This window comes from Amphibalanus amphitrite, unplaced genomic scaffold (genome assembly GCF_019059575.1).
Source record: "Amphibalanus amphitrite isolate SeventyFive unplaced genomic scaffold, NRLGWU_Aamphi_draft 000524F_arrow, whole genome shotgun sequence".
Lineage (NCBI taxonomy): Eukaryota > Metazoa > Arthropoda > Thecostraca > Balanomorpha > Balanidae > Amphibalanus > Amphibalanus amphitrite.
In genome coordinates this window covers 41,543-52,319 of record NW_024882018.1, presented here as the reverse complement: position 1 = coordinate 52,319, position 10,777 = coordinate 41,543, and the positions used below count along the sequence as shown (strand labels likewise).

Below are 10,777 nucleotides of genomic sequence, written 5' to 3'. Positions count from 1 at the left end.
ATCAGGTCAAAGGTCGCATTTTTTCACTATTTATATACATGCATTCATAAGAAATGTGTTTTAAAATCGAGTAAAAGTCATGTTATTAAAAATCATCGATAGAGGACTGCTTTCTCTAACAGATATTTTGCTAGTTGAGGTCACCGATACCAGGGTCAGGTCACAGAGGTCAGGTCATTGAGGGTCACAATATGAGCCAGGGTCAAGTGCTACATGTTTATGGTCCATTTTACATGGTAAATAATAGGTAACCATTGTTGCCAGTTCAGGCTACGTTCTGGTGAGGGTCAGGTCAAGGTCAAAGCGTAAAATGAGGTTGGATTTCCTTTTTTGCGTAAAAAGGTATCGATTCGATGCAGCTCGTCACGGGAAATCTAATGGTGGTTTTTGTTTTCCGCTACGCAGTCTAGAACGGCTAAAATTGACTTCGAAAATTTGACGTAATCAATTTCTAACATTTTTTCTCACCATAACTGGGCCAAAAAGAGGTATCGATCTCACATTTGGGAAGTCGATTGAGAACGTCAGAGGCTATAACATATATTCCGTTTTTTAATTTTGATGACTTATTGTACTTTGAGTGTATCATATAGGTAATTCTTTTTTTAATAGGGGACAGGGACGTAGCAAAGGGGGCCCACCGTGAACGTGAAGGCAAAAAAAACCCTGAAGACAAAAAAAGTTGCGGGCTCTTGCAAAACTAGAGGTCCCGAGCAGAAAGTTTATTTATAACAGACGCCACCACCGTTGCTCATCGAATCAGAAACCGAATCAAAACAAATGTTGGCAAAGTCCGGGATCAGTAACAGAAGTGCACACGTTGGGATCATCTCGCCACGGAGGCTATCACAAAGTGCAGCCGCTCGTGGAAGGGGTCGCGATCTTCGCAGCGGTTCTTGGATGCCATTATACGGTGGTTCTTGGATGCCGGTGGTTCTTGGATGTCGTTACGGTGGTCCTTGGATGCCATTACACGGTGATGGTGCAGTAGAAGCCTGGGTAGGTGGTACTACCGTCAGAGCTGAACTCAGCAACGATGTACGAGCCGTAGTAGTAAAAGGTGCCGGATCCACAGAACTTGTCGCCGTTCAGCTGGAGCCAGTCGTAGTCGCAGTTAGGGTGCGGTTCAACGTCAAAAGGATTGCAGCAGATTTCCATCGGGTTGCCACTGGCTGCTTCGAAGACGTAGCAAAAGTAGTCGTAATTAGGATAGTTGTTGGGATAGTTCGTGGACGTAAAGTAGTACTGTCCCGGGTGGAGGAGGAAATAGTCAATTCCCCGCAGGTCCGTAGAGTTGGTGGTCGGTTTCGGCAGAGGCTGAGGATCATCACTCAAACCTCGGGACTCGCCGACTTCGATGACTGTCTTCCGCGAATGGAGCATCTCCGACTTCGAGGCATGGTTGGCTGACTTGTCCGAGGCCTTCTCAGCTGGCTTGGCGAGGGCAGCGCCCAGGACGAGGCAGCAGATCGTGAGACGGAACATGATAGACTTCTACAGGTGGAACTGCTAGACTTCCAAAGGCAGAACTGCTAGACTGGTGCCGTGGTGTCTCCCAGAGCTGACTTTATACCTCGGTTACAATGGAACGCTGATTACCACAGGTGGTGGCGGCGTCACCGCCATCACGTTCTGATGACAGTTTGCTGCTGCTGTCTGCTGCTGTATCCGAGGAAGGGATAAACGAGTGATTCAGGAACCAATATCGTGGTAGCACCAAACACGCGAGGAGAGCATAGCTCATGAAATAATGTCTCTAGACGTTTTAACCCTATTCCTGGCGGGGGGGGGCCTCAGGAGCCCCCCCCCCCCCCCTGAGGTTTTTTGGTTATTTCTCCCAAACGCTTTGAGCTAGGAAGCTCAAATTTTCTGACTTTTACTAAAAGGCTTTTACGCAACATTTCTGAAAATTTTGAGTTGATCTGACCTCAGGTCAGGTCACCAGAGGCGGTTTGGTGACCCTACCTCAGAAAAGTTTGCAATCACGCCAGAGCTAGAGTTTTTGACCGATCAATTTCTTCTCTTCAGGCTTTAGTTAGGGTACCAGTATGTGCAATTTGTATATCTCAGAATTTTCATATCTGTGACCTGAGGTCAGGCCAGACTCGTGACCTTTACATTGCAAGCCTATGGGAAAATATTGAAACGCCTCCTGCTTCGTGTAAACGAGTCAAAACCACCCAATTCTTTCAGTATTATGGAAGATTATCTCATCGGTGATGATCCTGGTGCCGCTAATTGACAGGGGCAGCGGTAAAGGTCATCTGAGGTCATGTGACGTCATAAATCGTTTTTCTGTAAATAAATCACGACATGATGGTGCTAAAGACTTGTAAGTGGTACCAAACTGCTCGCCTGGTCAAGGCGCGTCGTTTGGTATGCAGCATGACCATACCCCACAACCTCATTGATGAATGACCTGACCTTGACCTCAGGTCAAATTTCAAATTGACCTGTGAAAGTCATCACATACTTATTTCGCATCGCCTCGGCGAGAGCAACAAAAAATGTATTGGTTTTATGTCTCTATGTTTCTTAGTTTAAAAGTTATATAGGTAACTAATTCCAAAACAGTTTATCGTTGATGACCTCTGGTGACCTCAATATTGACCTGACCTGAAAATGTTTTATGTAAAAGTTGTAGATCTTTAAACGACCTATCAAACGCCGTTCGCCGTTTGTCGCTGCGATGTGTAGTTTTTGAGATCTGAAGGGGGGCCGAATCGGCCCCCTCCCGCCAGTTTCTTGTCCCGGCGGAGCCCGCCAGGAATAGGGTTAATGTAAAGCAGAAATTGCCCAATCAGCATCAAACCAGCATAAACCCTCCCTAAGTACAGGTACAGCCTCATTTGCCCTTTGCTAAAACGAAAAAGCCGTTACTACGGAGCAAGTAATAGAGGACCCTGGTTAAATAGATGCTATCTGCAACTGAACACACGAAGATCCTATGGACAATGGATAGGACATGGGAAATGGGTTGAAGAGCTATGGAGGTAAACTTCTATGCCTTTCACCTCCCATTGTAGATTGTGATTTATTAAACGTTCTTGGAGCTTTGAACGATGATCCGGAGGCTAACGTTGCTCGGTGTCAAATTAAGACATAAAAAGCGGGTAAGACGGGCATTCATCCACACTCAACTCACACAAGCAAGCACACATTCATCGCCACGGTCAATGCTATGTAGCCGTCGTTGCGCTCAGTCACAATTCACAAAGCCTCACGCCCCCCCCCCCCCCTCCCCCCGGCCAGGTGGCGTCGTAAGAACCATCAGTGTGTTCCCGTGGCTGATCTAAAATAATTTCAAAAAATCGGAGGAGTTTGGATGAGCTTCGAGGAGAACCCTTTAGTCTTCCATAGGCATAATCCCAACTTACGTTTGAGATGAGGGGGGAGGAGAACAGCGGTTAGTTGTGGAATCGGGATATGACTACATAGTGGTGCTTGGAGGAGCGACGGAAACAATTTTTTAACGAGAGGATGCTTATAGAGGAGCCTAGAGGAAGTTGGAGCAGCCACGGGAATAGACCCCACCATGGTGCCCTTCTCTCCAATGAGGTTGGTGAACCTGTTGGCCGCTGCTCTTTGGTGTACGAAACGGTTTGGTTTCTTTCCGGCTATAGTGGCGTAATATGATGGGCGTGGCGCTGACCGCATTCGCGCCGGCTGGGCGGGGCAGCCAAGTGAAAGGAGCTGACTCGGCTCGGCCACGAATACGACGTTCTCCGACAGTATTTGTGGCTCGTTGGTCTAGGGGTATGATTCTCGCTTAGGGTGCGAGAGGTCCCGGGTTCAAATCCCGGACGAGCCCTGCCTTTAGAAGAAATTTAAGAGCTGCCTTCCAGGACAGTGCACTTCAGTGTTCTGCAGCACAACTCAAATATTAGTTCACTCTCCCTCGATTTGAAAATGTTGGGCAGCGCATCTCAGTTTGGCCCCGGGATCGGCAGGTGATAAGGCACAGCGCTCCTCATTGGTGTTGAGGGCAACATCGCCCGCCATATTATCCAGTCCTACGTGTGGTCTGGTGAATGAGGCGTCCGTCTCCTAGCTGTTGCTGTTGTTGATGTTGGTCCCTCGTGCCGCGGGTGGTCCCGCGGCATAGCCTCATCGGCTCTGGAGGGCCCTGAAGGCGGCCACCAGGGCCGCCACCACGTCACTGCGCCAGATCTCGTCGGGTGTTGACAGGATGCTCCATAAAGCCAGGATTCCGAGGCGGACACCCATCAGACCCGGGCACGTCGAGCAGGATGTGCCGCGGGTGTTCGCCTCCTAGGAGTGCGTGTCCGACACTGGGTGCGTGTCCGACGCTGGGTGCGTGTCCGACACTGGGTGCGTGTCCCGCGGAGCGTGTCCCGACACTGGACGCAGGCGGCTGAAGGGCTGTGTCCGATTGCGTCGAGGTGTTGGATCGAACCACCCAGCGGCCGGTCCGGATCTGGTGGACATCGATCGCTGACCGCCGGTCCAGGCTGGAACTTGATGGCGGAAATCTCGTGCCCATCGTATGGAACATTTAAGAGCGATCCACATTCAGTGGCGTATCCGGGGGGAGGCCAAGAAGCCATGGCCTTTGGCTTCAGACACACAAGTCACCTGATTGTCTCAAGAGAAACGACCTCCAGGGCCTCATCTGAAGTACTAGCCCAAGCATATGTAAAGTCAAACAACGTCCAAACTATCTTAATTTGCCAGCTGAGGGCCCTCAGAGGCCAGCGTAGGAGGGCCGTAGCGTAGCTGAGGGCCCTTAGACGCCGAGGTCGAGACCCCAGAGGCCAGCATGGGGCCTTTAGAGGTCGCTTTGGCGGCCCTAAAGAAGCTTAGACTTGAGTGTGGGGCCCTTTGACGCTGGCGTGGAGCCCTAAGAAGCCAGCGCACAGCCCTCGAAGGCCAGCGTGGGGCCCTTTAACCCGCGCCCTGCTGGGGGGGGGGTGTTTGAACACCCTCCCTTGTGGTTTTTCGCGAATATCTCAAAAACGGCGGCGCGGAGCGCCGCCGTTTTTGGTACACCTTATCATACATCAATTCTACACATGTTGTGAAAATTTCAGACCAAGGTCATTCAAGGTCAGGTCACCAGGTCACTTGAAGTGACCTCACCTCATAAAAAGTTTCAATGTCTGTCATAGCTACACCGAGTGACCGATCGCTTTGAAACTTTCAGCGATTGCTAAGAGCAATAGCATGTACAAAATGGATATCTCAGAATTTTGATATCGATGACCTAAGGTCAGGTCAATTTTGCGACCTCCCCATTATAAGTTAATGGGAGAAAATTGAAATGCGCCTCTTTTGGACGAAAGACATCATAAACACTCCCAAACAGCGAATTTCAAGTGGTTTAGACACACAGAACATGAAAATGGTGTCCGTGACCCTTGTTTATGCCCTGAGGTCATCTTAGGTCACGAATGGTATCTAACAGTTTTTCGCAAATAACTTTTGATAGAGGTATGCTAGAGCGATGAAAACGCCTTAGATGTGTTCAGCTCGACGATACGGATCGACTGATATGCAACATGACCCTTTCCGGTCAGGTCATGACCTTGACCTGAGGTCAAATTTTCAAGATGACCTTTCAAGGTCAAGTTATAGTTCATTCGATGCGTCTTGACGAGAGGAACATGATGCCGGTAAAAGTAAGCTCGTACAAGGCTTGGGTCAAAAGTTATTGCAGAAAAAACTATTTCCGAAAAAATCGGCTATTTTTGCAGTTTTTGCCCCCTGCAGGCAAAACCGTTGACGTTAGGTCAAATCTGAGAGAATTAATCAGAAAGGGCGTTAATAGGGCTATCGAATGCGCTTTTCCGCTGCGCTGTAGCTCTATTGGTTCCCGAGTTATGCGTTGGCTTCTTGGAAATTTTCGACATTCGACCTGGAAATCGGCGAAATTTTGCCTTCATGACCTCTGGTGACCTGACCTTTGACCTGACCAAAAAATTGACCGAAGTGATTTCGTCATTATTTTTGACGCTCTTTCGAACGCCGCCTTCCGCGTATCGCTACGTGACCCAGGAGCCGAGTTACAAGGGGGGGGGGGGGTGTTCAAACACCCCCCCCCCCAGCAGGGCGTGGAAATCCAGGACCCCCAGCCGGGCGCGGGTTAAAGACCAGTATGGGGCCCTCCTAGACCAGCGTGGGGCAATCTACGGCCAACGTGGGATCCTCAAAACCCAGCGGTATAGGGCCTTCTGAGGTCAGGTTGAGGCCCATTGAGACCAGCTTGGGATCCTCTGAAGACAACGTGGAATCCTTTTACTTTTTTGGCCAGCGTGGGCCATCTAAGGCCAGCGTTGGTTGGGCCCTCTTAAGCCAGCGTGGGGTCTTCTAACTTTCTAAGCCCAGTGGCGTGTGGCCTTCTGAGGTCAATTTGAGGCCCACCGAGACCAGTTTGAGGCCCTCTCTAGACCATGTGAACCCTCGTAGACTAGCGTAGGGTCTTCTGAGGCCGGTATGGGGGCCTCTGAGGCCGGTGTGGGCACTCTGGGGCCAGCGTGGGGCCCTCTGTCCTCTGAATTCAGAGGCTGGTGCTGGACCCTCAGAAGCCAACGCGGGGCCTTCAAAGGCTGGCGGCGGGTCATCAGAGGCCACCTAAAGGGCCTCGACAGCCTTATTACAAGCCTTATGCATGTTTGGGCCCTCTGAGGTGTGAGCTTGGCCCTTAAAGGTCTTAGCGGCCTTAGAGGCCTCAGGAGCCATCATAGGCATCTAGAGCTGGCTTGGGTTCTTTGAAAGCGGCATGGGACCATCAGAGGCTGACTTGATAGCTCTCAAGAGCCAGCGTGCGGCCCCGTGAGGTGAGCAATAGCATGGATCTCTTGAGGCCATCATGGGGCCCTTAAGCCAGCGTGGGTCACTATGTACCCGGTGTGGGGCTTTCAGAGGCCAGCATGAGCCTTCAGAGGTCGGAGTGATGCCAATGTGGGCGACATGGAGCCATCAGAGGCGAGATGAGGGACCCTCTTACCCGAGTTTGGCCTTTCTAAAGTTTGGGTTATCAGCCTTCAACCAGCGCAAGACACTAAAGCCCGGTTCCGACTACGGTCACTTCAGGCCCAATCAGGCCAGATCAGGCCCAATAATTCCCAAAAAGGCTGGAAAAGGCTTACGGCCTGACGGCATGCTAGTGCGAACCGGAGCAACTGATCCGGCCTGAACTGGCCTGATCAGACCTTCAGGCCAGATCAGGCCGAAGTTAACTTCAAGTCAACTTTTTGCGCCTGATCCGGCCTGATCCTGACGCTGCGCCCGCCATTTTGAATTTGCATTGGCGCATTTGCGACGTGACAATGCGTGGTATTCGAAATCGTGCCCTTTTTGACACTGCAAAATAAAAGTGCCTATTTATATAAATGCACATAAAAAACAGACCCAGTATGAATTAGGCACGAGACGTTGCGCATGGTTCTTTTTTATTTGATTTTTATTGTGGCCTAATTTGTGTCATTTCGGGCTTTGAAGGATGAATAACTCCCATGGTTGCTACTGATTGCTGTTTTGTTTAAATTAATTATGAACGTTTGTTTCGACAAGTCCAACATTATTTCAACCAAATTAGCGTTTCTTTTAAAATTGATTCCAAAAAATAATGTGCTACTCATCAATATCGTAGCAAGATAACCATTCAAGCTTACGAGAAATAAATCGGGCTATGGTGGAAGATCCAGGTTCAAGACAGCCTTTACAGCCGCCTGACCTGTCGCGCATAAGAAATCCAGCTCGTCCACCTTCCCCGTCTGAGCTCCCGGGCCGGGAGGCCTAGCTTAGAACAGTAACGGATGGCTGCGCCTGATATGAGCCGCTCCAGCAAACACCAGGGAGGGATGAAAGTAAACTTTTGGAAAGTTTGCTCGAGAAGGACACTCGCTCTCGGTCGCCCTCGATGCCACGAACCTCTGCCGAGCTGTTGCGGTGTCTTCTGCGGCAACTAAACTCATCGTCGCCGGCACCGAACAGGCTCCCGCTACCTCTCCTAGATCCCGTGACTCTCTGTCATGACTCGGACTGAATGGAACCAATCGCTACTCCATTCGCCCCCCTGGACCCCACGGCACAAAAGGACCTTTCCTATATCGAATGGCAGCTTGGCCGGGGAGACTCATTTCCAGACCAAAGAAATTTGACGGGAAGACAAGAAACTAAACTCTTAAGTCGACATGTTCCATGTGCAAGATAAATTTGTGGCGGGAAACCACAGCGGGTACCTATATGTGTGAGCAAAAAAGCAAACCTTGTTTAGGTCAAGCTAATCGAGACCCTACATGATGACATGAAAAGTGTCATAAACAACGGGCTCTTATTTCTCGGAGTTGAGTTGCGTCAATGCTTATATCTTTGTTAGTGTGGTAATTGTCTGCAAAGCACATAAGAACCTACAACATAAGAACATGCATGTCTTTTCTGTTTTCTTTTAGCCACTTCTTAGATTTTCGATAAAAATCATGTTTTTATTACTTAAAACCACATTAAAACATGTTACGCAGTATGATTAAGATTATCGGTTTCAGGTTTTCATTATATAGAGCGATTATACCAGTAAAACGTCTTTGGAGCTGACAAACGGGCGAGCACGAGAGTTGAGCTCATCAAACGAGGAAGTGCGAAACAATACCTATTCCAACTGACTTGTGCGGGACACGCTTCTAACCAGTCCGTAACAGTGTACTTTAAATTTGAGCGCAATCGGACCACCCGTTCTCGAGATGTAGAAGCAGCAGTCTGCACGTGCGCACGTGCATACTGGACCCCAACTGACTTGTGTGGGACACCCTTCTAGTCGACCTCTAACGGTGTACCAAATTTGAGAGCAATCGGCCCAGCCGTTCTTGAGATGTGGAAGCGGTCCCTGCACGACGCACGTGCGCACGTGCAGTAGGACCCCAAATGTGAAACGTTGAAATGCATTGTCCGGTGGACGCCTACCGACATATGAAGCTCCAGCGCAATCGGCCCAGCATTTACCTAGTTGTTGTAATGAGAGCGAATTTGACACCTCTTCATTTTGCACGTGGCACGTGCAGGGGAAGGGGCAACAAACATGCATCGAGAGTACATAGTCTGGTATGGGAAGAAGATACCAAAAAAGACTATGGGTCGATCGCCACAGATTTGGCTGAGATATGAGCCTATCAAAATCGTTACTTTGACCGAGCGAAACAACTATGAAACCCTTGACTTCACACGTGCCACGACAGTCACCTCGATGCATCATGAGTAGTCAATTTCGAGCTGGAAGGGATGGGGATGAGGCTATACCTAACAAAAAAAAAGACCATAGGTCAATCGGCCCAGCGGCTGCTGAGATAAAAGCCTCGCATAAGCGTTACGAGCTGCGCCAAACCGCGCCGGGCTGCTCATGCTCAGACTTGTAAGCTATTTAGAAAATCGCAATTCGCTCTCGCTGGTAAAAAAAAACACGCACACATTTAAAAGATATTTGGTGAGGCAGACCGACGGCCTGACGCCTGTCGCCTGACGTCTGGCGTCTGGCGTCCCATACGGTCTGATCAGGCCGAGCGTCCGACGTTCAACTTTGGCCTGAACGCCTGATTGGGCCTGATCTGGCCTGATCTGGCCTGATGTGGCCTGAAGCAACCTCATAGTCGGAACCGGGCTTAAGAGATCGAAATCGGCCTCAAAGGGCCGATTTCGATCTCTTAGTGTCCCCTAAACTTTGAGACGGAATACTGCACTTTTTTGCAAATGTTTTCTTTTTTGTTGGAAAAGCTAAGGGATGAAAAATAAGTAGCCTAAAACGGGCGAGAAAACTAGATTTGGGGAAACCCTAGGTTGATCTCTATTATAGTGTGCCCCCTAGTCTGAAAGTAGTTCCCGCGCCCCCGGTTGTAGGGCAGGTGGGCACTTACAAAACCATAGGTCCCGAGCAGAAAGTTTATTTTTAACGGACACCACCACCGTTGCTCATCGAATTGGAAACCGAATCTAAGCAAAAGCTGGCAAAAGTCAATAATCAATAACAGAAGTGCACACGTTGAGGTCATCTCGCCACGGAAGCTGTCATGAGGACGCACCTCGGGTAGCCACTCTTGGGTGGGGTCACGATCTTGGTGGTTGTTCTTGGATGGCATTACACAGTGATGGTGCAGTTGAACCCGGAGTCGGTGATGCTGTTGTCAGAGCTGAACTCCACGGACATGCATGGGCCAGAGGCGGTGACGGCGCCAGAACCGCAGTACTTAGTGCTTCCGAGCTGAAGCCAGTCGTAGGCGCAGGTGGAGTGTGACTCGACGTCAAAAGGGTTACAGTTGATTGTCATCGACTGACCGTCAGTTGTGGTGAGGAAAAATGAGAAGTAATCGTTATTAGGGTAGTTGCTGGGATAGTTGGTTGATGTAAAGTAGTACTCGCCAGGGCAGAGGATGTAATGTTGCATCAGTCCCTGGATTGCGGATTTGGTGGTCGGTTTGGGCAGCGGCTGAAGTTCATCATTCAAACCTCGGGACTCGCCGACTGTAATAGCAGTATCCAGCGAATGGAGCAGCTCCGAATCCGAGGAGGCTGACTTGTCCGAGGCCTTCTCAGCTGGCTTGGCGAGGGCAGCGCCCAGGACGAGGCAGCAGATCGTAAGGCGGAACATGTTAAACTACTAGAGATGAAACTGCATAGACTTCTAGAGGCAGAACTGCTAGACTGGTGCCGTGGTGCCTCCAAAAGCCGACTTTATACCTCAGCTTCAATGGGACGCTGATTACCACAGGTGGTGGCGGCGTCATCGACATCCTGGTCTGATGGATGTTGATGACAGCTTGCTGCTGCT

At 49.9% G+C, this 10,777-nt stretch overlaps 1 protein-coding gene and 1 non-coding gene across 2 annotated transcripts; one reads left to right on the top strand and one right to left on the bottom strand.

Annotated features, from left to right (window-relative positions):
• Window positions 1-707: 707 nt before the first annotated feature.
• Window positions 708-10,641, bottom strand: LOC122393226 (deleted in malignant brain tumors 1 protein-like). The gene is made up of 2 exons (XM_043389066.1): window positions 10,535-10,641; window positions 708-1,422 (listed from the first exon to the last, which is right to left on the bottom strand). Exons 1-2 carry the CDS (start codon window positions 10,595-10,597, stop codon window positions 970-972), a joined length of 516 nt encoding a protein of 171 aa, XP_043245001.1. The 5' UTR covers window positions 10,598-10,641; the 3' UTR covers window positions 708-969.
• On the top strand, window positions 3,740-3,811 carry Trnap-agg. The gene has a single exon. It is a non-coding gene; the product is annotated as a tRNA-Pro (tRNA).
• Window positions 10,642-10,777: the final 136 nt, after the last annotated feature.